General features: G+C 38.3%; 1 protein-coding gene across 1 annotated transcript in view; it reads right to left on the bottom strand.

Annotated features, from left to right (window-relative positions):
* REEP5 (receptor accessory protein 5) overlaps nucleotides 1–26,903 on the bottom strand; it is a 38,492-nt gene that overhangs the window by 7,431 nt on the left and 4,158 nt on the right. The window contains exons 3-4 of the mRNA XM_069492837.1: nucleotides 12,038–12,176; nucleotides 658–826 (exon numbers count right to left, since the gene is read on the bottom strand). Coding sequence (XP_069348938.1) covers nucleotides 658–826; nucleotides 12,038–12,176 — 308 coding nt within the window. The remainder of the gene's footprint in view (nucleotides 1–657; nucleotides 827–12,037; nucleotides 12,177–26,903) is intronic.

A 26,903-nucleotide genomic window follows, 5' to 3' on the forward strand; every position in this document is an offset into this window, starting at 1 on the left:
TTCAAGTAATGTTTTGCCACTTTCAAGTCTGATTCAGTGCAGGCTTCTTGGTGAGGAGTTCCTAAATTTCTCTATTTAAAATTGTAACCATCCTTCAGTCCCTAGCTCTGTCTTTCTACTTGCTTCATTTTTCCCATATCATCTGCTAAATGTACCATATAACTTTTAAATTTTATTGTCTCTCTCTCTCAACTAGACTGTAAGCTTCATGAGTTCAAGGAGTATGGAGTATGGCCTTTTTGGTTCGCTGCCAGTTCTACAGGCATGGTTGGCATGTATTAAACACCTCAATAAATAAATACTTGTTGAATAAATGAATCAGAGGAGCTGAGAAAGACAGAATTCTTTTGGACCCATAAAATGAACAGCATACTAAACAGGTCAGCCTGAATTGAACTAGAAGAGATTGTACTTGAAAACATTGCCTACCAAGGGAAGTCATTTTTCCTAACGTGCTGACTAAATACTGCATTCAATATGGCATGGAGGAAGACTCTTGGGAAAAGTAAAGGGCAACAGGCAAAGTCTTTGTAAAGAAATCCCAGAGTAGCTTTGGCATTTGGCTGAGGAAAGCTGATAGGACAAGAAGGCCACGATCTGAACCCAGTGTATCACATCTCCTCTCGTATGTCCAACGGAGTTGTCCCTGAGTCTTACCTTCTTTAGTGATGGCATCTGCAGTCTCTTTGGCTTTGTCTTTCAGGTCCTTAACCACACTGTCCACCTGGGACTCATGCTTCAGGAAGAAAGGACGGATGATGCGCTTGTAGAGCAGTTCTGCCCCGTTGGAAGGGCTCGGGGCCATGCACCACAGCAGGAAGCCACACTGCACAGAGTAAGAGCCGGCATCAGTAACGGAAGGGTGGGGCATTCTGAGAATACACACTGCCCACCCCTGCCCTGGGAATAGGTAATGCCTCTGATATTTTTTCCAAAAGCATTTCCAGTGTTTTCTGCAGGCTAAAGGTGGGTTTTTCTTAGATAGAAAAAACATGACAAGTAAGGAAAAGCTGAGATTGGGGGGGGGGGAAGAAAGGGTAAAACACACCAGCTCCAGCAGCTTAACTATCTTCCTAACTTGGACCACTTTTTAGTTTATACCTATAAGAGGCTTTTATTAATTATAACTCTTAAAAACCATTTTAAGAAAATATAGTACTTATCTGCATGTGTAAAGCCCTGTCCAGATAAGCCTAATATCTATGAGGCTTGTTCTCAGTAGCTTACCTTAGTTAAGTTTGTCTCATTTATTCATCCTATTATAGAACAAAATACCCTGCCCGTTCTTGAATTCTTCCCTTAGTGGAACCTCAGGTTTTGGTAGATATTTAGCCTTCAAGGAATCTTTATAGCTGTTCATCATCTTGAACCTTGAATGTAGATATTATTCCTAAATCTTTTCTTTATGGCTCTACTTTGCCACTGCGATAAAAAATTGACAAGAATTTTGCCCTAATAACTTAAAACATAAGAACTGTCACATTATTTATGTAATAAAAATTTTTTACTGTTTATTCAAATAATAAATATAAAATGTCAGCACTTTAAGTCATCTAAGTGACTTATTCCTCTATAAGATAAAGAGCAAAAAAGAGAATATTCAGAGTGATTTGCTCATTGCTCTAGAAAATTTAATAAACAATATACTGGGTTATTTTAGTTTAAAAGATTCTAACCCTATTGTATTGCATACAGCCTACGTGACTCTGCATAAAACAGAAGTCACTTCCAGGGATTCCAAATCTGTATTATTATTATTATTATTATTTTTACAACTTCTCCTTAAAATAAAAATCTCTCAACTTGTTTTCTTTTTCCTTGAGACAGGGTCTCACTGTGTTGCCCCAGCTAGAGTGCAGTGGCGTCATCATAGCTCACTGCAACCTCCAACTCCTAGGCTCAAGCAATCCTCCCTCCCGCCTCAGCCTTCCAGAATGCTAGGTAGGATTAACAGATGTGAGCCACCGTGCCGGTCTCTCAGCTCCTTAAGCCTAAACTTGAACTCTACGGCCTTAGTCCTTGTTATTCCAAACCAAGGAATGTATTCAAATAATCAAGAAGCTATGTTGTCTTTCTTAAGAGAGTCTGTTTGCTCTAGAGATGGAAAGGTGATAAAGGACTAACACCAGTGACACAGTTTGAGCTTAAAATGCACAAATAGCTTACTCCGTCAGCACCATGTTGGGTCTGAGAAATTTATATTATATTTTGAACTGGTATTATACTCAAAATACAAAACAAAACTCACTTTCTCAACAGATTAATCTCTCTGGATTATCTCAACTAAAGGACTGTGAAAAAGTAACATTCATGAATTACTTTGATTTGTTACAGATGCATGAGAGCTTTTAAAAGACAGAGACTAGCAGGCTAAATTTTTTAAAAACCTAAGACTATAGCTATATGCTTAAAAAAAAAAAAAAAAAAAACACCCAAAACAAAACCAATTAGGAACACTGAAAATAAAGTTATAGAAAAGATATGTCAAACACCAACTCCCAAAATAGCTCACATAGCAATATTAATACATAAACATTACTTAAGGCAAAATAAATAAATAGAATGATAAAAAAGGAAAATAATTCACCAGGAATATTAAAATTCCTGAACTTATATATACATCATTAAAATATATAAATTATACATAGCTTTATATATATTTGTAATTTCATATTTATATTTTAATAATTATACATAGCTTTCAAATATGGCTTTGAAATACGTAAATTTAAAAGTCATAATTATATAAATGGATAAGATCCACAATCATAGATTTTAATACTTCAATCAGAAATAAATATATCAACCTAGAAATTAGTAAGAATACAGAACAAAGAACACAAAATTTAAAATCTCGACCTAAAGATAGATACAGATCTCTCCACCCAACAGACAGGGATTCTAAGAGTTAGTATATTATCCAGAGAGTAAGAGGATGGGCTCAGAAAAACTAAACTCCAATCCTGGTTCTGCCACTAAGTTGCTGGGCAAACCTTGTGCAAGTTACTTAATTGCTTAAGTCTGTTTTTCCCTCTATAAAATAGGTATTAATTGAAAACTTAAAAAATCTACCTGTATAATTTTATAAGAAAATAAAAACATTTGGAGTATTGAGCATAGTAGGGGATTTGACTCTGTCCCAAGAATACTGTGTCTTCTACCAACATCTATGAAACAGTAACAGGCTAATTTATCAGCTTTAAGTAGGGTAAAAAATATCAGAACCAACTATATAGAGAGAGAGTTCTTTTTTTCTTTTTTCTTTTTAGAGACAGAGTCTCATTCTGCTGCCCAGGCTTGAGTGCAGTGGCATGATCATAGCTCACTGTAATCTCAAACTCCTAGGCTCATGCGATCCTGCCACCTCAACCTCTTGACTAGCTAAGACTATAGGCCTATATTTTTTGTAGAGACGGGGCCTCGCTATGTTGCCCAAGCTGGTCTTGAACTCCTGGCCTCAAGTGATCCTCCTGCCTCAGCCTCCCAAAATGCTGGGATTATAGGCCTGAGCCACTAAGCCTAAGCCAGAACCAACAATATTTAAACAAATGTTTTGGATCTCTTCTTTTACTACCTGAAATGAAATTCAAAGTAATGATATACTTATGTAGTCACAAAAAATCAATTATACTACTAACTGCAATATAAAAGAGAAATAAAATGAAAGTAATAATAAAATATGTAGATGTAGATATACAGATAAAACTATATTAGAAAACACCATAAAATACTCATAAGTAGAATCAGTGACCGTAACAGCTACAAATAAAATCCTCCATATCTTCCCAAAAGGTTGAGAATTTGGGGACTGGAGGAACCACACAGCCGGCTTCCATATCAGAGCACCCAACTGAACACGATTACTGCCGTAATCTCCAAGTTATGATTTTAAGGCAGCTCTCCCTTCACCTTTCCCACCCCTCACGTCTAATAGACTCCAAAGCTCACTTCCTGAGTGCAGATCCTGGAATACACGATGTTCAGAGTTAGGAAAGGAAAGGGAGGGAAAGCATGACAGTAGGAGAGGGAAGGGTAAAGATTCAGACGAGCATCTAGTAGCCTCACGACACATGTATAGGAATGCCATGTACGTGAACACACAGCCACGCAAAAACTCTCACACGCACAATGGCAGACTGAGACCTGCCAAGTAGGTCCAAGTACTCAAATGAAGCCAATGCCTTGAGATGCCCTCAGTCTTTGCGGGTAGTTCCATGTTTACTGTTAGTTTTCCCAGCAGCTCTGCTCTAGCATCCCCTGGGGTTGGCCAGCAGCAGATCTTAGTGAATTAAAAGATGTTGTCAGAGGGAACGCTGGTTTTCTGAGCTACTCATTTGCATTAACCCAAAATGGAGAGAACTAAATGACTGCATTTTTCACTGACTCTAGGGTTCATTTCCTTGGCTTAGTGCCAGGTTAATCACAGCAGACCCTGCAGACCACCACCTCTCTAGTTAACATTTCCCTCTGGAAGCCTTTTGGTTTTTAATATCCAATCTTTATACAGTGTTTTTCTGGTGGTTGCTTATATAGGAAACACTAATACACACATACCCCAGACTCAATACAATATTTTAAATGAAATCACATACACAAAATGTCTTGAGTTACATTTTTGACAGAAAGAACATCAGAATCCCTTGTGGACATTTTGAATAGTATGTAGAGTATCAAAGGAGATGTGCTGTGTACTACTGCACACAATGCAATAGTTTCTTACAGACCAGATTAACTATTTGTAGAGCAGGAAGTGTTTTTAGCATCTAACATCCTAATGTGGTATTTGTCCTATATAGGTACTTCGCTGTATTGTGTTAATAGGAAGTTGGTTGGGAGTTTTCGATTGTCATGTAATACATTTTACTTTTTCCCATTTAAAATGGAGGAAAATAAGAACCTGGCTGATATTCTTACACAGAATGTTTGATTTTCAGGAATAGATTATGGATAGAGAGACAGATGCCCATGTTATAACCACAGGCATCAAGATGAAGTAGAAATGACTCACTGGATTAAGAATCAGGAGAGGTGGGGTCTATTTTATGACTTTAGGTAAATCAACTTCTCTAAGAGACAATTTTCTCTTCTGCAGGGTTTTAGGAATTAATGTACTTGAAGAAAGTATACAAGATAGTAGTAGTATTACCAAATCCTAAAGTTCTTACTGGTTGTTGAAAATCTCTGAAATATTATCTGCCCATATAAATATTAACCTTTCAGTAATCCAGATAAACTGATTATCTTTTCTGGATGAATTAAGTTGTATCTACATTTTTGTACCTCTTCAATGTGATTACTGTCTAGGCTGCACTCCAGAATCTTAATTTACTACTTTCTAGTACCCTCAAGCTATTGTCTTGAGACAGTAAAATAATTACTGAATTCAACCTAAATCCTTAGCATTTTCCAGTTCTTAAATGAAATCATTTTCTTATATTAAAAATAAAGTTAATTACTTTTCAACTCTCAAGATGATATTCAGCTGCCAATTTTTATAACTCCCTCTTCTTAATCTATGTAACTACTGTACAGCCCAGGAATACCGAGTTTTATTCCAGTCACCTACACAGATCTGGCCATCCTTCTAACCAAGCTGCCCTCAAAGTGCCAGCTGATGATACTCCCAAGGGCAACCACAAAGCCACTATTACCTGCAGTCTAGACAAAGAGTCCATGCTATTTTAACCAGACGATTGGCACTGACATACTGACTCCTTAAGTTACAAATTACAGTAGGCCAGATAATTCTGTGATTCTAGTGCTATCACCATCTAATTTTCTCCCAGAAGTATTTCCAAGGTAGAGACATACTTAACATGCAGTTCAGGGACTAGCATGGTCAGAACTGAGAGTTAATGTCAAAAAAATATATATTCCAACACTGATTTCCTCATATGCTGCAATGACTTGATCAGAAATGTAAGTCTTAGCCTTTGCAGTGTAGCCACAAGTGTAGTGATGGGCCAGACTTGTGTGCTCAGCATGCACAAATAAAAGCTAAAACAGAGCATGTTAGGGGAAGATTTCCCTATCTTTTTGGCCTTGTACAAAGATTAAGAGAAACGTTATGCTGTCGATAGGTAAAACAGCACAGGTGGCAATCTGGATCAGGACTTAAACTTGCCAGCGTTTACTCAGCTTTGTTCTAAAAACAAATCTAGGAAATGATTTATACAAAGGTAAATATGAGGTACAAAGATATTAAATGCAGCATTATTTGCAATGGCAATTCAGGTGTTCTAAATGTCTCTCAGTTGGAAAATGGGTAAATTATTACCTATAATAGATTAGACAGCTGTGTCAAAGAATATTGAATAATATGAGAAAATACTATTATGTTAGTTGAAAACAGATATCGGATGACATATAGTATGTGGTCGCAACTATACCTATATAGTTAAGACAGTAATACATATATATTACAGTTCTGTGTGTATTTATAAACATAGATGAATATATTTGCTCATTAAAAAATAGGAAGAGTACCCCAAGATGTAGGATTACAAATGTTATTTTCTTCCCTATCCAAAATACACCCCAGCACCTTCGCGCGTGCGCACACAGACACAGACACAGACACACACACACACACACACACTCAAAAATGTAAACAGTAGGACAGCAAGTACTTTGTTCTAATCACCAAGTATTCACACAGACCTAGAACAGAATCTGGCAGACAGAGGTTCTAAATAAATATCTGCTGAATAAAGAAATGAGCATATACAAATTTCATTAATTTTTAAACCCTCTTGCTCAAGGCTAGACCTCAGAGCAAAGCTTGGAACATACAGTGATTCAGTTTTTACCTAAATACATCATATATTATCTTCTCAACTAAGCTTTGATGCCTAGCCATTGGTTACTTTTATTTTCCTCCAATCTTATAGGCAGTTTTAGAAAATTGAAAAAAAAATACTAATATTAAATCTGCAAGAAATAAAATATTAAACATGTCCTCACTTGCAGGTCTTTTTTTCCACACTCCCATACGATCGCCATGTGACTGTCAGCACAGGTAAGATCTATGCTTGTCCTTAAAATGTGATACTCTCCTAAAACTTCTACAGCCTCTGCAACTCAGAGGCTTTTTTTCAGTCCATTCACTGATGCCATTCAGAATATGCCACTAATGCAAGAAGAAAGTACTTTGATTGACAACATCATCAATTTTTAATGCTCTCAAGTATATTATCTATTTAGAAGACATGCAATAAATTCACTCTCATCAATAATACCATGATGCCATACAGCTGGAGAATACTAATGGATGCACATTCATTTTGCTATTATGGTAGAAAATTTGCTGCAAAGCAATATTTTAAATGTACTTCAAAACCAAATATAAATGATTCAGTGATTGTCATTTATTTTGGATCCTCTCTCTACCTCTCTGCCCTCCATTACCAGAGGTGATCAGGAGCAGGCTGGAAGTCAGGCTTGCTCACATTTCAGAAGGTTGAGGTCAGATACCAGTGCAAGTGGTTCTGCTTACAGAATGCTATTCACTGCAGCAGCCGGTGCGCCCATGGCAAAAGCCAAGTTTCTTTCCACTAGAGACTACACTGTGAGGCCACTACCATTAGATGGATCTTATTAAGGGCTGCAAAATTACTTGAAGCTTAAAATATGTCATATCCAAATCAAAGATCATAAAAAATTTTAAATGCTGAATGTCTTTAAATAACAAAAACAAAAAAATCCATCAATCTTTGAAATCTTAAGTCTTCCCACAGACCAATTTTCTTTGTCCGTTTTGAAAGGAAAATTTTTCATTTGTCTTAAAAGGGATTCTGTGGTGATGTCATTCAAATTTTTAAAAATCTAGGCCAGGCAAGGTGGTAATCCCAGCACTTTGGGAGGCTAATGCGGGAGGACTGCTTGAGGCCAGGAGTTTGAGACCAGCCTTGGCAACACAGAAAGACCCCATCTCTACAAAAGGAAAAATTAGCTGGGCATGGTGGTGTGCACCTGTAGTCCCAGCTACTCAGGAGGTTGAGGTGGGAGAATCGCTTGAGCCCAGGAGTTTGAGGTTATGGTGAGCTATGATCAGGCCACTGCACTCCAGCCTGGGCAACAGACTAGATCCTGTCTCAAAAAAAAAAAATCTATACTGAACATGTTCTCATTTACTTTTTAAACTTTAGCATCTGTCTTTTTTTATACCATAAATGGTATTATCCTGTATATAATGTTTTATGTTTTATAATTAATGAATTATGCAGAAATTTCTGTATGCATACACATGGATCTATTTCATTCCATTTATCTGTGTAGATGTACTATTAAGTCATTTAACCATTTACCTGTCGAGGGACACCTCAATTGTTTATAATTTTTAGCTATAATAAAAAATGCTGCCATGAATATCTTTATGCTGCCCTCTAATGCATGGTAACTATTTCCTTTAGACACCTAGAATTGTTAGGGCAGCATTTTTCAGTTCAACAAGAAATTGTGAAAGGGTCCCTTAAAAAGGCTAATTCAACTTACACCAACACCTGTTACCACTATAAGTTGAGTATCCCTTATTGAAATGCTTGCAACCAAAAGTGTCTTGTATTTCAGATTTTTTCAAATTTTGGAATATTTGCATTATACCAGTTAAGCATCCAAAATCTGAAATGCTCCAGTGAGCATTTGCTTTGAGTTTCATGTGGGCACTCAAAAAGTTTCAGATTTTGGAACATTTCCGATTTTGAATTTGGGATGTACTACCTACACCACATGTCTGTTTCCCTATCATATTTAATGATATTTTCAATCTTTAAAATATCTGCCAACTTAATGAACAAAATATGGGATTTCACTATTTTAACTTACATTTCCCAGATCACTAGTGAGATGTTTACTGGCCATTCATAATTTTTCTGTTCTGTGAAATATCTATTTAGAACCTTTGTCCATTTTTCTTTTTGTATTTGTAGATATTTTTATATATTCTGGATATTAATTAACTATTTGGTATAAATATTATAAATATATCTTCCTAGTCTGTCATTATGTTAACTTTGTTTATGCTACCCATTGTCATATTGAGATTTAATTTTTAGAAATTTTATTTAGTTGACTTTATCAAATCTTTTTCTTTGTAACTTTTGCATTTTGTCTTGCATCCATACCTCAAAGTTTAAAAAAAAAATTCTCTTCTACTTTTTTCTAAAACAAAGGTTTTGGCATAAAAGTCCTGTCTTTGCGAGTCACTGAGGAAAACAGATGGAAACTAAGGAGGGCAGTTACTTCCCCACCTGTCCTGCTCCAATCCCTAGAGCTGTGAATTATAACCTAGGAGCATCTCCTTCTAGTGCTGCTGTGAGGGTTTGGGGGGCAGAGGTGAAGCCTCAACCCAAGGAGCTATTTAGCGAGTGAAGAGAGATTAACTATGGTTCCTTTGTCGCCTGGGGCTCCCCACTCCTTGGACTAGCATGGACTGGGCCTTCTTCCATTCCAGTGCCTGACAGAATAGCTGACACCCCTGGAGGAAAATGAGTTTGCAGGCAAAAATAACACGATGTTTGAAGAGTACAACCATTTTGAAAGAGAAACAACAGAATCAACTACAGATTTTTTTTGGGAACAAAAATATTAAAACTGGATGACCAAGAATTTTAAACTGGATGGGTAACCATACTAAAAGAAACAAGAGAAAATATGAGCAATGTGAAACAAGAACAAGAAAACACAGAAAAGAGCCATGCAAAAATATTAGGTATGAAAAATATAACAGTTGAAATGAAGAACCCAACATACGGCATTAATAGCATCACGGATATAATATAACCATGGAACAGACTTGAAAATTGGAGGGTCAGATTGAGAAATCTCCCTGGAAGAAGGAAAGTACAAATAAATAGTTTTTTTTTTTTTTTTAAAAGCTAAGACCCAAGAAAAAGATATATATATTGATAGTTACAGAGAATTAAAAAATCAAGATAGTATCAATGTGATGGTGGCTGGGGGTGAGGGAGCTTCTTATATCTAATTTTCTTTTCTCTTCTTTTTTTTTTTTTTTTTTTGAGACAGAGTCTCATTCTGTTGCCCAAGCAACCTCAAACTCTTATGCTCAATGATTCTCCTGCCTCAGCCTCCCAAGTAGCTGGGACTACAGGCATGCGCCATGATGCCCGGCTAATTTATGCTATTTTTTTTTTTTTTTTAGGAGAGTTGGGGTCTCGCTCTTGCTCAGGCTGGTCTTGAACTTCTGACCTCAACCTGACCTCAAGTGATCCTCCCACCTTGGCCTCCCAAAGTGGTAGGATTACAGGCATGAGCCACCATGAGCCATAATTTTCTATACCTAAATTTCTTTAGATAAAAATTTTAACAAGTATGCAGAAATGTAGGACAAACAGGTCTGAATATATAAATAACAAAACAATTATTAGTTCTAGGGCAAATAAAAACTGTTACATGTACACTATATGGTCCAACTGAATAGCATTTTCAAAGCTATAATATTGTAAGTGGTGAATGTTTACCTAACCGAACGTATGACGTGGACCCACAAGGACAGAGAAGGCTGCATGCATGTGGCAGGGACGAGGGAAGAAAGAGCCAAATCCTTATCTTCCAGTAGGAATCAAGAGCTAATGCAGGCCGGGTGTGGTGGCTCACGCCTGTAATCCTAGCACTCTGGGAGGCCCAGGCGGGTGGATCGCTCAAGTCAGGAGTTCGAGACCAGCCTGAGCAAGAGCGAGACCCCCGTCTCTACTAAAAATAGAAAGAAATTATCCAGCCAACTAAAATATATATAGAAAAAATTAGCCGGGCATGGTGGCACATGCCTGTAGTCCCAGCTACTAGGGAGGCTGAGACAGAAGGATTGCTTAAGCCCAGGAGTTTGAGGTTGCTGTGAGCTAGGCTGACGCCACGGCACTCACTCTAGCACGGGCAACAAAGCGAGACTCTGTCTCAAAAAAAAAAGCGCTAATGCATAAAGCAAAAAAATGTTTTAAATGACTCCATAAGCATATTATTTAGAGACCTCAAAGAGGTCAAGGACAAAATAGACTGCCATAAAGGAACTGACAGTGGTTGCTTGCAAGGAAGGCAGTATGGGGTGCAGGGTGCAGAACTGCTATCTTGCTTCAGAAATCTTACAGAACTATTTGAATCTTTAAACTCTGTCATATGTAGCTTTTATTAAAACGAACACTAACAAAGTCAGAAGGGAAAGAAGAGAACCCAGAATTCCTGAGGCTGGACACAACACTCTCCCCAGCTTGTTCAGTTCACACGTCTGGCTCTGTGAACAGGAGGTATCATTTGCATCGTGTCGCCTAACTAGAAGCAGGGCCTCTTCCACAAAAGACACCTGAGGAATCAACTGAAGACAGCTTATCCCATTTACAAAAAAAAGAACCACTCTAACAATTCAAAGTTGTAGACTTTTTCATTCTCACTCACCTCTGGTGCAAGTTGGGAATTCACAGAGGTCCCACTAGGAATGAGTTTCAACTTCCTATTCCTTTCCCCCCATGTGGGTAACTAAGACTAATCCTCTGCCAAACACAAGGTTTGGCAGGGCTGACCCCTGACTATTCCACCTGCCAAAGTCATTAAAGTGACTTCCTCAGAGAGCCCACTGCACATCTTTTTTCTTCAAATCTATGTAAGAAATAAGTATTTTTTCTTCCAGAAATAATGACTCTGCTCACCAGCATGAATAATCAGTGACCTACTAAAATTTGCAATGCTTCCATGTTAAATGTAGACAACACTGCATGGAGATAGGATCTTCGCAAACTAACAGCAATGCTTATGCTAGGTCATAGTTTTCCATCCTTTGTTATAATATTGTCAAGCATATCTTGAACACACAATTGCTTTGGCTATTTTCAAGAGAGCATACAAAGAAAGTTAGTCATGTCAAATCTTATCTTCTTGTTTATAATCTGAGGCAGAGCCACAGATGTGTACAATACTCAAGCATTTGTTCCCATTATTTGTATACAGATCCTGAGATGGAATTTTAGTGGTAGGGAGCAAAGCAAATATATATGTGGAAGGAAACAGAGGAGTTCAGAAGTCAACATACCTTCAGCATGTAGTAGAAAGGGAACCATGACAGGAAGAGATCAGAGAAGAATTCAGCAATGCTGAACACACCATACACTACCCAGTAGGTCAGCCACTGGGTATCATCTTCTTTGTTGGGGCTCTCTATGGCTTTAATTCTGAAAGGCAGTACAAAAGGAAGTAAATCATTTAGTAAGATCTCAGTGAAACATTTCAAACATTATACTTTTACAGGCTGTCCCCCAATTCCACTGAGAAACTCAGGCAAATGTAAGCACTGTGTCACCAGATGCAAGAGTACAGCATAAAGACAGGAAGCAAAGTGGAGGTATCAGAACAAACCATTATAACCATCTGTTCCCAGTCTTCTGGTCACCCGAGAAACCAGTACCAGCTGTCATTGCCTCTGGATCTCCACTCTACTAGAGCATCCACCTGAGCCTTAAGTAGATACCGCCAGTAACTGGGAACTAAAGCAATCCCCACTCCCAAGTTGAGTCCTGCCAACGGGGAGAATTCTCTCATGGTAGGTTCTTATGCATTTTTTTTTTTTTTTGTTGTTGTTGTTGTTGTTAAGACAGAGTCTCACTTTGTTGCCCAGGCTAGAGTGAGTGCCGTGGCGTCAGCTTAGCTCACAGCAACCTCAGACTCCTCAGCTTAAGCGATCCTACTGCCTCAGCCTCCCAAGTAGCTGGGACTACAGGCATGCGCCACTATGCCCGGCTAATTTTTTTATATAGATTTTTAGTTGTCCATATAATGTCTTTCTATTTTTAGTAGAGACGGGGTCTCGCTCAGGCTGGTCTCGAACTCCTGACCTTGAGCGATCCACCCGCCTCGGCCTCCCAGAGTGCTAGGATTACAGGCGTGAGCCACCGCGCCCGGCCTCTTATGCATTTTTAATAACTGAGGTACATCATGAGTGAGTAGGAATTTCCCATAAAGCAACTTTTGGAACATAGGTCTGGCACTGCCCAAAGTCCACAACATACTTTATAACAAACATCATGGTGTCCATTTAGTTCAGACTGTCTTTATGTGATCCTCAGGTGCTGGACTTGCCTCCCCTCATCAGGTAATAACATGACTTTCCCAACCCTAACTAATGCTTAAACAAAATTCATTCTGCACATGGATGGAAATAAATTTAAAATAATCTTCTTCTACTTCTGAATCACAGAAATTTCCTCTAGTCCTGGGAATCTCCTTATTCTAACCTGAAGCTCCACAATTTCTTGTCCTATCTGAACATATATCTGAGTATTTGTCATAACTGAGCTAGACTGAAACAGTAAACTAGAAGAAATTTGAATCTTGTTGAGCCTATGAGCTAGGTTAACCACTGAAAATATTATACACTGGCTACTCCGTAAAATCAGCTCCCTAAAGAGACAGGCTGCTGAATCATGCTGAATCATTCACTAAAAAACCCCTTGTAAAGTTAACTAGAAGCAACAATGTGTGTGTGCATGCATGTGGCATGTATTTTAAGAAAAAATAACCAAAAGGGGAAAAGTTACAGCTGAATGTGATGATTGCTAATGAGGAAAACATAGGTAGAAGTGATAAAGTAAATGTTGCTTTGAACTTCAAGACTAGGCAAAAATTTTTCACTTTAAGAATCATATAGGCCGGGCGCGGTGGCTCACGCCTGTAATCCTAGCACTCTGGGAGGCCGAGGCGGGTGGATCGCTCGAGGTCAGGAGTTCGAGACCAGCCTGAGCGAGACCCCGTCTCTACTAAAAATAGAAAGACATTATATGGACAACTAAAAATCTATATAGAAAAAATTAGCCGGGCATGGTGGCGCATGCCTGTAGTCCCAGCTACTCGGGAGGCTGAGGCAGTAGGATCACTTAAGCCGAGGAGTCTGAGGTTGCTGTGAGCTAAGCTGACGCCACGGCACTCACTCTAGCCTGGGCAACAAAGTGAGACTCTGTCTCAACAAAAAAAAAAAAAAAAAAAGAATCATATAAAATGAATTTAAGAGAGCTGATTATAAAATGATGGCTTGTAATGTGTGGACTAAGTCTATGTTTTAGCTTCCCTCAAATAGAAGCTAGTTAATGTAACAGAAGGCCAGACAGAGGAAAGTGCAAGCAAGCATGTTAACCGAAGAACTAACACTACAACCTATATATGTAAGATCGTTTCTCCCTGGTATACTATGACTTATCTGTTTATATTTAAGTGAATATTGTTAGTTATTATAATAGTATAATAAAAATTTGTTTCTTATACACTCATCCTGGGCAGAGGGGATATAGATTAATAGTTACATTTCACTTAAGGTCTTAGTTTTGAGGACCAAAGCCATGCATGACTAAACTACCTACTATGTAATTCCAAAGGAAGCAACTCTCAGAACATGACTGGGAAATTAAACAGCCTTTTTAAAATATGACGTGAAAACCTAAAAATTTGATGAGACTTGTCATTGTTACTTAAATCCAGGAGCTTTTAAATTCTTTTGACCACAAACCTCAGTAAGTGTACATTTTACATTATCCAGTAAACACATATCCACATATTTCCACATATAAATATAAACTAAAATAGATGCTTCATGAAACCATTCTGACATTTTCAATTCCATTCTTTTTCATAATTTTTAAGATGTTAGTCAAGATCCACAGATTCAAAAACAGAAAAACTGCCCTAACAGTTCATGATCAGCTCTTCAAGGAATAAGAAGTGATTAGTTCCCTAATTTATCAACAATATGAATTCAGAAGTTCCCATGTTAATATGTTGTAACACTATGTAGTAACACTGAATAGTACAAATAAAAGAACTCAAAATTGAACTGTGAACACTGATCACAACTTTGCAGAAAACCAAGGCACATGAAAGAAGACGGGGAAAGACCACAGAAAGAGACCTACTAAATGGAAACAATTTTTTTTCTTTGTATCCCTGTCAGGATTTTTTAAATAGAATTTCTCATATTACTGAAGCATTTAATTATTGTTTTAATTTAAAATAGCACACTGTTCGTTTTAAAAATGTGTCTACGTGTTATAACATCATAAGCTACTCAAAACAAGAAAGAAGGTAAGAGATAGTCTAACCGAGGCAGGAACCTGAGACTCAAAATGGTGAAGTGCCCAATCTAGTCACGCTGAGAGAAGGAAAGAGCTTAAAACTGAGGTTTCCTGGGTGCCATTTACTTATCCAGCTTCTGAACAGACTTCCTTGTCCAGGTTGAGTGGACCTATGTGATTCTTCAATAATACACTCTACTGCCTTGTACGTACATAGAATCATATTCCAACTTGGTATATAAGAATGAGGATGTAGCAATTTAAATGAATTTTAAGTCATAAAGATTATATAGCAGGTGTTTACTAATTTTTTAAAGGGCAGTGGACCGCTGAAAGACATTTTGGCGTATCCATACAATGACATATTCCAAACCCCTTAAAAAGGATATTAATAGGGAAAGATGTCCAAGATACAGTGCTGAGTGTAAAAAGTAGACTCTGATTTTGTGTTGAAACAGAAAAGAGAAAGACATGTTTTTCTGTGGTTACAGACCAAGAATAGTATCCAGAAAGATAGACACTGTATTTCAAATTGTATAAAATTAATCCTGGGTACTGAAAAACCGAATTTTACTTAAGGTCTTTGCAATGAGTTTGTACTAATTTTTATAATAAAAGGAGGTGGGGAGAGATTTCTATGTGGAAAAAAAAAGGGGGGCACCAAACTTTCTATAACTACTTCTTTCTAGTTCTCTCTTTAGGGACTGCTTCCTCCTATGAGACTAGTTCTCTCGTTAGGGCTTTGTTAAAAACAAATACTAAAGTGAACATCAGACACATTCATTTAATTTATCTCTTGAGAAAACAGCTAATGATTTTCTTACAAACAAACTTCTCTAACAATGGTCAGACACATCTGTTGTGTTTTAGAGCATTGAAAGGCCTGCAATACATACACACGCACAGAGAAAAGAGAGCCATACAGCCCATCACATGAAGCTGACTCATTTGCACTCTCTACTTAAATAAAACAACCATATATTACTAATTACACCGAACTATGGAGTAGCCAGGCCTTTTTCTTCACCTCTTCTCAATGCTGTCTGGCTTTGCAGTATTTCACCATCCTTAGCTTGCAGCTTTGTATTCTGGCTCTCTCACTAAGTATATGACCTTGGGCAAGTTATTCAATCTCTCTGAGCCTTAGTTTGCTCGCCAATCAAGTAAGGATAATAAGCCTCATTGTGTTATTGTGAAGATTAAAGTAGTTAATACATGTAAAGCACTTAAAAGTAATGAATGGCATAGAGTAAGCACTCAGTATATATTCCCTTAATAGGTAATAATTACAGTATGGCAATAATTTATTATTATCATAAGGAGATTAGAGATTAAAAGAGAGAGATAAGATTCCAGTTCTCTTGGCTATGTAGAGCTAGTAAAAGATTTATATCAGTTAATAAGGCTAAAATAAGATTAGAGAATTACCCATGAATTTTAATTACACCCCACTCTCCAAATCCCAAATGCGACAGATAGTAAAGAGTTAGCTGAAATCCCCAAAATCAGGTTTGTAGGTCAGTGGGAAGAAATTGAGACACTGCTGGAAACATTTTTTCAGGCCCACCCTGCAAAGGTGGAATGGCAGAAATTCTTTACGTTGGCCTTGGACTAGTACTGATACGGACACAAGTCACTGGGCAGCCCTCTTCCAACTGCGCCCTAGTCATTGGTACTGGCTGCCTCCACCCTTATTGGCCATCTACTTATTCACACCCTGGCTGCTGTTTTCTGAAAGCAAGGGCAAGAACCAAGGATTGCCAAAGAATAGCATTAAACACTCGTGAAGAAAACAAAGGTTGGGAAGAGATGGTCCTGGGCTACCAATATTCTCTCCCTCTCAAATTACATGTCATTCAGAGAACCTCAGCTATTCCCTGACCCATGACACAAGCAAGCTGCAAATCCTCTAAGGATTTTGGGTGATAATGATATGTCAATGCCGGTTCATCAGCTGTAACAAATGTACCACTCTGGTGGGGGTGTTGATGTTATGGGAGGCTATGTATGTGGGGGCAGGGGGTGTATGGGAAATCTCTGTACCTTCTGCTCAATTTGGTTGTGAACCCAAAATTGCTTTAAAAAATAAAGTCTACTTTTTAAAAAAAGAAAAAAAAAAAACCCTTCACCTACCAAGTAGGCATTCTATAATACCAGATTTTTTAATTCTTATATTATCATCATGCCATTTTGGTTGTTTTGATCAAGAGAGAGCATATCTGTCCCCATAAATCTAGATACTATGTATATGCTAATAACTTCCAAATTTGTATCTGTAGCTCAGATCTCTCCTTTGTACACTGCCTGGCACATAAGAGATCAGTTAAATATTCACCACTAAATGATGATCACCATCATCATTAGATTTTCACGGAACCCCTGCTACTTCAGAAATCCTAATGTAGCAATGGGTCATTATCATTGCCCAGTGAAGATTCACTTCATAAGTGTAGCAGACACTGTTCACTATCAATTGCCATTCCGTTCTCTTCTTACCCACAGAACCCTGAATTGTGTACATGTACCTGGCACAGATGCCTTGACTCAGGGAAGATAGGCTCCTGCCCCAGGCCCAGGGGAAGCATCAGGTGAGTCTAAAGCCATCATAAATCCTATTGCCTTTTGCTGGATACTAACTTTCTTAGCCTCCTTGTAGTTAGGGGTCTTCATAGTTAGGGGTGTTCACGTGACAAAATTCTGACCAATGAAACAGAGAAGGAAATACGATGGAAGGCTTTGGGACAAATTTGTCCTCTGTTGATAAAATGAGAGCCTTACATGTGAAAGATCTTTTTTTGCTCAGGGCCTTCCAGCTTCCCACTCTTGAAAGCCTTGGAGCTATATGCGAGCAATCTTGCTGTATGTTCAGGCAACAGGCATGAGGAGGGAAGCCTGAACTCCAGGCTCATTGGGAAAGAGCCTGGATCTCTGCTGCACCAGCCTTGGAATATCAATCTCCAGATTTCTTCTTACATGAGATAATTCAAAGTCTTTATTGCTTAGGCCACTGTTAATGGCTACAGCTGCCTGGTACAAAAGGTGTGTAGCATCCCTGAAAGCTTTCTTTTTTTTTTTGTTTTCTTTTTGAGACAGAGTCTCACTCTGTTGCCCGGGCTAGAGTACCATGGCATCAACCTAGCTCACAGCAATCTCAAATTCTTGGGCTCAAGCAATCCTTCTGCCTCAGCCTCCTGAGTAGCTAGGACTATAGGCATGCACCATCATGCCCGGCTAATTTTTTCTATATATGTATTTTTTATTTGTCCAGCTAATTTCTTTCCTTTTTAGTAGGGATGGGGGTCTCACTCTTGCTCAGGCTGGTCTCAAACTCCTTACCTCGAGTGATCCTCCCACCTCGGCCTCCCAGAGTGCTAGGATTACAGGCGTGAGCCACCGCGCCTGGCCCCTGAAAGCTTTCTAAACCAAGCTTAAGTTAGTTATCTACGTAACAGTCAGAAACCATTCTTCTTCCCTTGCTAAGGTTTCATCTATCAATTAATATAATATATCAAAATGTTAACAGCTAATGTTCACTTGGGGAGACAGGAAAGAGACAACCTCCATACTATTTTAAAAATTATTTCAGACACAATACATCTCTCTGGGAAAACATTTACTTTTACATGCCCTTAATTCAGATCTATTTTGTTCTTACTATGCAAAATGGTTTTTTAGATGTGAACTGTACAAACCTATTTATATTTCTGTTTTGAGTTCTTTTCTAGGGACAAGTTCATGTTTCTCATGTGTAACACAAGAGCACTCAGAAGTTTAAGCAGTTTATAAATACAATAAATGTCAAGTAATATGCTACCCAGCTTTTACCTAATATTTGTGATTGTAAATATCCCATTATTATATCATTAAGAAAGTAAAACTAGCAATGAGGGAAAGCAGATATGGGAGGAAAAGCCCTACTTTCTCTTAGATATTCTTGTCATAGTTTCAATTATTAAGATTTTCTTCTTCCATCAATGACAACTTCAGTTAAGTTGTGTTATTGGAATGGATGTTACATTCTCTTACCTAAATATAGCTATAAATTAAGCTTTTTCGACACTGTGTTAACTCTTTCAGACTCAATGCCTATTTAATTGGTATTTTGACACTTTCCCTCATGTTATTAAATTGCAAAACGTCAATTTCCTACATTAGAATGAAGTATATATGTGTATATATATTATATATTTATGTATTATACACATATGTATACAATAAAGGATAAGTAAATATAGAAGACAAATCCAAGAAATTCGTTTAGAAAGTTTCCAAGAATTTATTCCTATGTCCTATATTCCAAATGATATACTTTAAAGGTAGTTTCTAACAGGAAATAAGACTGTCTACCTTAATCTTCTTTACTTTGTCATAATTTTTCTTAAAATAAAAAAGAAATGAAAAAAGTACGTGAGATTGTCGGCGCAAACCAAAAAGCAGAGTGATTTTGCTTTTCTCCACTAAACTCTTAGTAGTGGGGATGACAGGAAAGTGGCCCGGAGGTGGTCTCCTAGAGAGAAACAGGAACCCTGTCTGGGTAACCCACCACAGAATATCAGTGATAATGTTAATATATATCCAGCATTTACAATGCACCTGACACTGTACTTAAGTCCTGGGGTCAAAATAATGATTCTCAAAGACCTAAAGACAAAAAACAATAAAAAAAAAAGAAAAAATAGTTCTACTCCGAATTAACCAGCACATGTGTGCTTGGGGACAGGGGTCCTATGAAGGAGAGTTACAGAGCTGGAGTTATGGAAAACTTAAAATCTCAGTGGGAACAAAACTAAGTAAAAAATGGATTTAATATTAAAAAATGTTAATCCAAATTATACCCAGTGCTTAGGAACATGTATACCACTGTACCAACAGAGTAGAAAACCACTAACCATACCACATACTTATAACTTGGAAGAACAAAACTTTATTGTGTTTTATTGTTCTTTGAATAATGATGTCTTAAGCTGCTGATTTAAGTACAGGAAAAGAATGATAACACAAGGAACAAAAAATAAAAGTGGAAAAAATAAATGAAAGAAAGTACTACTTGGAAGATTTTTCCTTTAACCAATTAAAAGCTCAAAGACACAAAGTTAGAGAACCATGACTATGGTTAAGTCAATTTTCCTCTTTATGTTAATAAACTAACCACTCTTAATTAAGCACTTACAGAATGCCTGATTCTGCGCTAAGCATTTGACATATGTTATCCTCCCTTCCTTTTATGTGAGGAAATTGAGTTTTATAAAAGTTAAGCTGTTTGCCCAAGGGGTAAAGACAAGTAATAATTATCAGCTCCATATACATACGCTTCTCATTGCTCACACTTAGGTACACGGTTCATAAGTAACTCAGTTACTATAATTCAAACTAGCCAGATGACATAAAATTAAGTAATAATGTGTCTTCAAAGCTTTGGCTTTACTATTAAAACCAGTTGTATCCATCAATAAGGATTTGAATTTTAATAAGTCAGTTATATTACCAAAGACTGACAGTGTATCCAAAAAAACAGTTCATAAAAAAAAAAAAAAAACCTAACTATAAGGATAAAAAGCTTTAAAATGTGCTAATTGGTAAAGAACAGGAAGGACTCTTCTTCTGCTTCAACTGCTTTATGTTTTATTTCTAATGTGGTAACTTATGTTTAATAGCAAATGTTCCCGAGGTCAAGGCAGACTCTTTGAAGATTGAATATGAAGAATATGGACCATAATGTTGATAGTCCTTTTTGGTATAGCAGACACATAGCTCGACCATCCACCACACCCACCACGCGTGGGATTGCTTTTGGCTGTATTTATCGGAGAGTGTGATGTAGGAATTCCTGACAACTGGAAATGATTTTCCTATTATCAGTATCAAATAAGAACGAAAAAAATCAAACATTTTAAGACACAAACACTAGTTTGTTTCCATGCCAATAAGGAAAAGGTTTTTCTTCTTCAAAGAAAAGAAGGTAGGAAACTATAGGTGACTAGAAAGTTACACTTCTTTTTTACTACACAGTGTGTGCGCTTTCAAAGCAAGAGAGACAACCAGCAGAACAAGAAAGAGCAATGAAAGAATGCAGAGCATACAATAAAAGTTATTTGCTTATTTACTGTTTATACCATGCCTCCTCACCAAAAAAAAAAACAAAATCACGTGAGCTAGTGGTAAATATGCCTCTTAAATATGTAGAAACTATATTCTAAGGATAACTACACAAAAACAATGAAAAAATATACTATGCTCCTTTACTCTTTAATATAGCATTCTCCTATACTATACATGACCAACTTAATGAAACGCATATTACTCAGTAAGCTAAATTCACAGACAAATGCGGTTTAAAATGAGTCTATAAAACATCTCTAATGGAGACTGAAGTTAATATAAAGAAAAAAATGCAGTCATTCAGTGGTCAAACCTTTCGTTGTTTTATTACAGTGCTCTTATTTCCCACTGTCCGCCATTTTGTTTTTTAATGCAAAGCAGAAGAGTCACAGTCAAATATAAAGATGTGGAATGTTGACAGGGTGCAGGCCAGGGGCATAAGGCATCTCCACACCAAGGCGTGACTTGGCCCCAACAGACTTGTGACCCGAGTCAACTAACTTCAGTTTGTGCCTTGGTGTCCTTATCTGCGAAAGGCGGCTGTAACACCAGCAGCTGCATCTCTAAGATCCCTTCTAGCAAACATTTTATAATTTAAAACTGAATGGATAAAACTATTTGATTTTTTAAAAAATATTTGATAGATAGATGGTAAAGAAAAACTTAATGCCTGAAGCAGTAAAAGAGCAGATGCAGATCCTCCTGGGACAACCCTTTGTCAATAAAATTGATGGCTCTACAAACATAGTATCTGTGTCAGATACGGCATCATAAAGTTCAGCTTAACTCAGGTACCCTCATAATGTAGATGGGGAGCAACCTAAATTACCCTTTCCTAGGAAAGGAGAGGCACATTGAGAAGTAGGCGGTATCTAGAGTTACTCCTGGCATGTGAGTGATCCTTCTACTAGATCACCTGGACTGACAGAAGCTGCAGGGTACATGTAGCGGCCACGTGACAGAGAGGGACTGATGGCATAAGCTCTACTCCTGGGAATCAGAAGAGCCAGCAAGCAATAGAATGAAGTCAGGGTATTAATATAAGCCCCCACTTATATTAATATTTCAACTGCTACAGAAACCAATTTCATTAGCAATATTGCAATTGTTTTTGAACTTCTGCTAGATTAATTCATAATTCCTCAAAATTCATTAATTGTTAATATTATCAGTAGCCACTAACGACCTTAAAATATTATATTCGTATTTATACTTGTTTTAACACTGTATGAAGAGATTAAATTGAAAACTGAATCCTCATTCAAAGTCAGTCCTGATGAAGAGAAGAACTCCAGGACAGAGGGAGATGAGGGCAGCTATGACGGAAAGAAAGACAAATAGACCAAATCTCCGGGGCCTTCATAAGGAGGAGGAAGGTTCATAAAGTTCCTAAGACACATTCCAGATCAGAGTGGTAGGAATGAGATCCCGCTGCGTAACTGTTTTAGAGCCCAGAAACTCAGACCGTGAATAAATAACTTAAATCATTCATCTTATTTGTTCTTCAAAACTTTCTTTTTTTTTATGAAACAGACAAGGGGGGGCGGGAAACTTATCCAAAATGCTGGCTATCATTAATCTACAAAAGCAGTCACAGTTAATAATGATATTTTATTACTTTTTAGCTTTCTCCGCAACACATCATCTTAAAATAGTTCGGCAATATTAACAGTAATATTACACATGGCCAGTAAAAAACTGACAAAAGTTAAGTGTTTCAATATTTAAGATTTCAATGTTGCTTAAGGCACAATTTGCAGAATGCCAGTTATGCTTCTGACCCAAGAGCATCGCCGGCCAGAAGGCCACATTTGCTTGTGCTTCCGCAACAAGCATTACAAGCAGAGAAGGCAAAGTGCAGGCACATTGCTCTGCTCTCAAGCTCTTTAACAAAGCACACACAGACGCAGAGAGGAGAGCTAGTGTGATAGGAACATAAGCAGCTTAGTAGAAAATATATCTGCTTCCAAGTTCTCCTGAATAAAAATGAAGAAAACGTAAGATAATTGCAGGTTCTCAAGCAACAACAAAAACCCCACAAGAAAACAAACACGCCCCTTACTAATGAGTCCAAGAAGAGAGCTACAAATGCACATCCTCCAGTACTGTTAAGGAAACTTAGCTCTGTTTCAAATGACTTGCTGCAAAACACAAAGTGTTTGGTTCCCAACTGTCATTCACACCATGGTGACTTTCTCAAACTCTCCTCTGGGTAATGAACCTCTTCAGGAGTCTGTCATTTCAAGTCTTAAAGAAGTAGATTGCAACTCTTCTTAATCTATGTTCCCTAAAATGTAGGGAACATTTATCTGCTATGTATCATTAGCTAAAAAGATGCTGTAGCTTTTACTTGTTGTAAATTATATTACAACTTCTATAGATATTTTCATGGTGTTTTTCTTCAAATTTACCCTCTCACCACTCCTTTCTGATCTGACCTCCATGCGAGTCATCTTTAAATATCTCTCCTTGAGATATGTTGCCTCTGGACACAGAACTAAAGGCAAGGCTGCATTCCCTGGGGAAATCTGATTCAGTGTATCACCCTCAGATGGGCTTGCATTGCTAAAACAAAGCAGGTCTCTGCAAGTAACTATATATATGTTCCTGTGATCATAAAGCAAAGCTACATAACAGATAACAAGAAAAAGAAATTGCTAGTAATATTTTCTAACTTATGTTCACAAAAAACAGCAAATGCCTCTTGTGCAGATATATGATTTGAGATGGGAGGACCTTACTTGTCTTTTTTTTTTTTTTTTTGAGACAGAGTCTTGCTCTGTTGCCTGGGCTACAGTGCCGTGGCATCAGCCTAGCTCACAGCAACCTCAAACTCCTGGGCTCAAGCAATCCTTCTGCCTCAGCCTCCCAAGTAGCTGGGACTACAGGCATGCACCATCATGCCTGGCTAATTTTTTCTATATATTTTTAGTTGTCCAGCTAATTTCTTTCTATTTTTTTAGTAGAGAAGTGGTTTGGCTCTTGCTCAGGCTGGTCTCGACCTCCTGAGCTCAAACGATCCTCCCGCCTCGGCCTCCCAGAGTGTTAGGATTACAGGTGTGAGCCACTGCACCCAGCCAGGAGCTTACTTGAGACAGAAAAAATTCACTGCACAAAGGCAATGTATTGACAGGGTCAAATCAATTGAAGAAAAAGTTAACATCGACAGCTCAGTTTTCTTCTCTATATGAGGTTACGGCATGTATCTTTGGGATACTCAAAGAGCCACAAGGGAAGTAGCATAACATAAAAATTAAAAACATGAACTTTGGAGCCAGACTCCTTGGGTTTAAATGTTTCACCACCTGCTAGTTGTGAGACCTTGATTGAGTTATTTAACTTCTCTTTCTCTATTTCCTTACCTGTAAAAATGAGAATGATCATAGCACTTACATCAGAGAGTCCTTACGAGGATTCAATGACCTATCTCTGTAAAGCAACTAGGGATATGTAACAACTGTCTATTAAATAAAACACTACACAGGTTTCAGCAGCCATGCAAAGAGCTAAAAGCAATAAAACTCTTTGTAACAGTGGTAAAAGTTTAAAATGGGCCGGTGGGGACACACCAAAAATAAAATGAAACATCGCTGAACTGGGTATGAGATTTCAAGTGTTGTCAAATATTAAATTAAATATAGACACCAAAGTGCTGGACTCTAAACATATTTGATCTTACCTAAATGTGCTTTCATACTCCCATCTAGTAACTCAGTGTTCCAGACCAAGTCTGGCCTCTACCTCTCTCTGTCCCTGAATTGTCCTTTCAAAACTAAAGGATCCAGGATACATGCTTGATCTCTACGGCCCAGTTCTGATAGTCCCAGGGAAGTGGCAGCCTGATTCTTAAGAAAAATGTGAAATAAAAATAGATATTTTTGTAGAATTTTAAGCAAAAAGTTGCTAGGTAGGACAGAAAGCAAACCCTCCTCCTTTCCTCTCACTGTAGGGCAAACATAAAAAACAGAAAATAAAATCATTAGACTTTGCCTAACAAGTCCATTTGTACAAAGGAGCAGGGACAGGACTAGCACCGCGGACTGAACCAGTGCCCACATTCGAGGCCCACACTGGGAGGTGCAGCACAGCACGCACTCGGCAGGGGACTCATTTGTGCAATGCCATTAGAAGAAGGGCTGCACCAGACACAAAAGGCCACAAATTGTATGACTGCATTTAAATGAAATGTCCAGAATAGACAAATCCATAGAGACAGAAAGTAGAGTGGTGGTTTCCAGGAGTTGGGGGAGGAGAAATGGGGAACGACTGGTAATGGTTTCCCTTTGGGGTGGTGCAAATGTTTTGGAATGAGTGGTGATGGTCATACAACTTTGTAAACATGCTAGCCACGGGACTGTACAGCTTAAAAGGGTGGTTAGTAAATTATATCTTAGCAATGGCGGGGAGGAGTAAATCTACCTTTACAATAGAAGATTCTATTATTATGTAGTAGTCTGCCTTTTCTTATCAGTAAAGGAGGGAAATGAGATTAAGGTAATTATGTCAACAGTTCTTGATAACAAGAAGGCTAGAATTACATTTCAAATTGTCTATACAAGGTGGCCAAAGACTCTGAAACACAGAGGTCAAGGATTTTAGGCCCTGTTCTCAAAGAGCACAAAGGGAAATTCTGCACGTAGAAAATAAGGACAACCAGGCCGGGGCGTGGTGGCTCACGCCTGTAATCCTAGCACTCTGGGAGGCCGAGGGGGGCGGATTGTTTGAGCTCAGGAGTTCGAGACCAGCCTGAGCAAGAGCGAGACTCCACCTCTACTAAAAATAGGAAGAAATTATATGGACAGCTGGACTCCGCCTCTACTAAAAATAGGAAAAAATTATATGGACAGCTAAAAATATATATAGAAAAAATTAGCTGGGCACAGTGGCGCATGCCTGTAGTCCCAGCTACTCGGGAGGCTGAGGCAGTAGGATCGCTTAAGCCCAGGAGTTTGAGGTTGCTGTGAGCCAGGCTGATGCCACGGCACTCTAGCCTGGGCAACAGAGCGAGACTCTGTCTCAAACAAAAAAAAAAAACAATGAAAATAAGGATAACCAGCATGAAGCGGGTATAAGGCACTGCTCACCCACTGAGCGCTGGCCAAGCCTTAGCTGTCTGTAGGCTCCAGCATGCTGTAAGGCACCTGCGCTTCACCCACGGGTTTCCCAGGGGGGTGAGTCATGAGAAAAGCTAGGAAGCCAGATGAGCTTTTTTTTTTTTTTTTTTTTGAGACAGAGTCTCACTCTGTTGCCCAGGCTAGAGTGAGTGCCGTGGCGTCAGCCTAGCTCACAGCAACCTCAAACTCCTGAGCTCAAGCGATCCTCCTGTCTCAGCCTCCCGAGTAGCTGGGACTACAGGCATACGCCACCATGCCCGGCTAATTTTTTCTATATATTTTTAGCTGTCCATATGATTTCTTTCTATTTTTAGTAGAGGTGGGGTCTCGCTCTTGCTCAGGCTGGTCTCGAACTCCTGAGCTCAAACGATCCGCCCACCTCGGCCTCCCAGAGTGCTAGGATTACAGGCGTGAGCCACCGCGCCCGGCCAGATGAGCTTTTTTAAACTTCATTTCTGCACCCTGCAGTCTCCAGGCCCAATGCTGACACCATCTCCACTCCCTATGATGCCCCTCTCTCTGTGGCCCAAAGAGAGGATACAGCAAGAGCAAAAGCTGAAAGGTGAGAAAGGAAGGAAATAGTTTGGAAAGATCATCAATTCTTTGCATAGGTGACAGCAGCCAGAGT

This window comes from Eulemur rufifrons, chromosome 17 (assembly GCF_041146395.1).
Source record: "Eulemur rufifrons isolate Redbay chromosome 17, OSU_ERuf_1, whole genome shotgun sequence".
NCBI lineage: Eukaryota > Metazoa > Chordata > Mammalia > Primates > Lemuridae > Eulemur > Eulemur rufifrons.